General features: G+C 53.9%; 1 protein-coding gene across 1 annotated transcript in view; it reads right to left on the reverse strand.

Moving 5' to 3' along the window:
* The window catches only part of CDC14A (cell division cycle 14A), a 70756-nt gene that overhangs the window by 54239 nt on the left and 12732 nt on the right, over positions 1-3785 (reverse strand). The window contains exons 2-3 of the mRNA XM_014549651.1: positions 3512-3739; positions 3217-3307 (exon numbers count right to left, since the gene is read on the reverse strand). Of these exons, the coding sequence (XP_014405137.1) occupies positions 3217-3307; positions 3512-3739 (319 nt within the window). The remainder of the gene's footprint in view (positions 1-3216; positions 3308-3511; positions 3740-3785) is intronic.

Below are 3785 nucleotides of genomic sequence, written 5' to 3' on the forward strand. Positions count from 1 at the left end.
TTTAAAGCTAAATGAACTAACAGCTGGAAGCACCTAAGACAGACAGCACCTGTCATACGTGTAAACGCACCATAAACGCTGGCTGTATTCGCAGTGAACGCAGACCAGGCGCACCGGGACCTGCCCAGAGCCTCTGGGACACGCGCCTCCTCGCCTGGCACTCCGTCCACCCCCAGCAGACGTCCGGTTGCAGATTGCACATCCCACTGACCTGCATCCACACCAGGCAAACTGGAGGGCGTGGTGGTCCCTGGGCAGCCTCCTTGCCCTCACTCTTCTCCCTCCTGGGGTCTCTCCTCTCACCTCTGGGTCTGATGAGACTCCACCGGCCTCCCAGCCAACCTGGACGCCCCCGTGAACCCCGCCCCCAGGTGTGCGCCCACCGCCGGTGAATTCCTGCCAGCCCAGGGCTCAGTGCAGGCCCCTCATCCTCCCTCCAAGCTCGGAGCGCCTGGAAGGTGATATGCACATTCATCACTGCTCGCTCCTCCTCGCTGCGCTGACAGCGTCCAGCCCCTGCCCTCGGCTGCGGTAGGACGGAGTTGCGGGGGCTCAGAAACCGCCACCGCTGGGCCAGGGCAGCTGGGCACGTCACGCCCAACGGGAAGGCTCTGCCGTTCCAGAGGCCTCATCCCAGTTCCCACTGGCATCAAACCTCACACTAGGGCCCTGGCCGGTGTGCTCAGTGGTTAGAGCTTCAGCCTGTAGACTGAAGGGTCCCAGGTTCCATTCCCATCAAGAGCACATAACTCGGTTGCAGGCTCGATCCTCAGCCCCCGTCGGGGCACCTGCGGGAGGCCACCAATCGATGGGTCTCTCTCACATCGATGTCTCTCTCTCCGTGTCGCTCCCCCTCCCTTCCACTCTCTCTACAAATCAATGGAAAAATATCCTCTGATGAGAATTTTTTAAAAAACCTCACACTATCAATGGATGGTCTTTCTTTAGGAGGCAGCAGAAATAAATATGAGGAGAATGTTGATTGGTAGCCCTACCCTAAAGTGCCAACATGAAGATCACACCAAAAAAGTGGCCCCCATCTGGCTACCGGCCCTAGAATCAGAAGCCCACTGAGCCTCGAGGTTAGTTGGCTCAATGCCGTTTTCTGCTGGGCCCACCGACTGGCAATCCCAAAGGAAGCCACTCGGGCCACAGCTTCTTCAGATTCACCACCTCCGGCGCGTTAGTCACTGCGGAATTGGCCATAATGGCGCGTGCACAGTCCCCTGCCCCCAGACGCCCGGGAAGTGCCCAAACCCTGAACTCGCCAAAGGAAAGCCACAGCAATGCCCCATCCCAACAGCCACCCGGTAAACACTGCAGGCAGGGCCATCACCAGGTACGCAGGTCAGGAACAGGCCACCTATTCCTGACTCAGCCCAGGAGCCCAGCTGCAACCTGACACCAGGCCTCAGCCCTTTGCTGCAGCCACGGGGGCATATTCACAGGCTCCTTCATGCCCAGCCTCACCCAGCGTCACAGCATCCTGCTCCCGCCCCTCTGCCTCAGGGAGATGTCCCCGAGACACCAGGTCCGTGCATCCCAAATGCGAGTTTGTTTTCCCTCAGATCACAGACAGGCTCCTGAAGGTCAAGGATACTCACTCTCAGGATGCCGGGCGGTGCCCAGAAATCCTTGGGCAGAGCTGCCCAACTCCCTCTCAACAGGACGAGTCCTAGGAAGCTAACTAGAGTGACCACGGTTCATTTAATGATGCTCATCTCATTGCACATGTAGGTACGACAACAAGAAAGTAAAAGTAAGTGTTTCAGTTGGAATAGATTAGACAACAAAATATATGAAACACCAGCTTTTTTTTACTAATTCTTAAATTGATTTTAGAAAGACAAGAAGAGAGAGAAACACTGACCTGTTGCTCCACTCATTGGCTGGTTCTTGTCTGTGCCCTGACTGAGGATCGAACCTGCAACTTGGTCTAGTGCAGCAGTTCTCAACCTGTGGGTCGCGACCCCTTTGGGGGTCGAATGACCCTTTTACAGGGGTCGCCTAAGACCATCGGAAAACACATATATAATTACATATTGTTTTTGTGATTAATCACTATGCTTTAATGATGTTCAATTTGTAACAATGAAATTGGGGGTCACCACAACATGAGGAACTGTATTAAAGGGTCGTGGCATTAGGAAGGTTGAGAACCACTGGTCTAGGGGGATGCGACTCTACCCCACTGAGCTACCCTCCTCAGGGCTACACCAACTCTTTCAATAAAAGGACATACTCAAGTCCATTCAGTCTTCTCATTCCTTATTATCTGTTGCTTTTATTGAAGAGAGGTCTATCTCTATTTAAGTTGTTACTATACTTATTATTTATTAAGGTATCTTTTTCCGGCAGGTCCTTCACAATAAACAGGTCCACACTCTTATCTTACACTCTCAAATCCAAATTCCAAAGCAGCAAGGTAACCAAAGAAAGCAAGTCACACCCCTCTACCCTCCGCAAAGGCAAGGCGAGGAACACTGGGAGGCTCGGAGCACCCAGGAAAATAACTCCCCAAATCAAATTTTTAAAAAAATCTCCTCACGCACAGAAAACACTGGAAGCCACCTCAGCGTGTCCCACTTTCCAAAACAACAAGCCGCACCAACGAAAACACCCTGAGCGCCAGCAGCAGCCTGTGGCCGGCGAGGCTGAAGCCCGGGGGACACACACTGCCCCGGCCCCCGCTCGTCCCGGGGACGGACGCCAGGCCATGCCAGAGTCCAGCAAGGACCGACGGCGGTCTCCCTGGTCCTGCTCTGGGAGTATGAATCCCCAATTGCAGTCTGTCCTGGTGGTCAGAGCTAGTACAGACGGACGGCCAAAGGACTGAGGTGTTGACAGGTTCACTTTATCTTCACTTTCAGCCCTGGCTGGGTAGTCAGGTGGTTAGAGCACCCTCCCGCTATGTCAAGGTTGCAGGTTCGATCCCCACTCAGGGCACATTGCATAAATAAGTGGAACAACAAATTGACGTCTCTCTCTCTCTCTCTCTGTCTGTCTGTCTCTCTCTATCTCAAATGAATAAATTTAAAAGATAAAATAAAGGTATGTTCACCTCTCCCCAAGCACCTGAGTCTTAAAACAACTGGTACTGTTACTTGCACCATTGGGGAAAAGTGACTCAAACAGCCATAAAGATAGTAGCATTTCCTCACCAAACTACATGGTTGAGAAAAGAGGAAAAAAAGAAGAAAAAAAGCAGAAACTTACTTTTCATAGACCAGCTCCTCATCGATGGAGAAATAGTGGATATGTACTGTGCTTTTTGGTCTATTCCTTAAAGTAGCAAAATATAAACGATCTGAAAGACAAGTTTAAAAGACGGGAGAAACGTATGAGAAGTGGGGAAGCTGGCGGTGGGGCGGCCACACACACAGGAAGATCAAAACAACACGCGCTGCCCATGCCTTAAAGCCTTCAGCACGCGGGCTTCTTGCAGAAACCTGATCTCGCCCAGAAAGCGAGAGACCCAAGGGCACGGCCGTCCCAGAGGCACCCAGAGCACCTGAGGGAGGGAGGGACTCTGCGGGGGGCAGGGCACCCCGGCGCCCTCGGGTCCGGCCAGCGGGGAGCGCCTGGAGGCCGGGGTCCCCGCAGAACTGGCGATGCACGTTGGGTTCAGAAATGTGCAGCCGCAGGAAGGGGAAGCGAGGCGAGCCTCCCCTGCAGCTCCGGGGACTCGAGAAGAGGAAGGGAGGAGAGACGCGGGGTGTGATCGTGGGGGCGGGGGGGGCTGAACACCGAGGCCACCCAGAGTGAGATCCCGGCGCCCCAAAGGA

Source organism: Myotis brandtii, unplaced genomic scaffold (genome assembly GCF_000412655.1).
Source record: "Myotis brandtii unplaced genomic scaffold, ASM41265v1 scaffold565, whole genome shotgun sequence".
Classification (NCBI taxonomy): domain Eukaryota; kingdom Metazoa; phylum Chordata; class Mammalia; order Chiroptera; family Vespertilionidae; genus Myotis; species Myotis brandtii.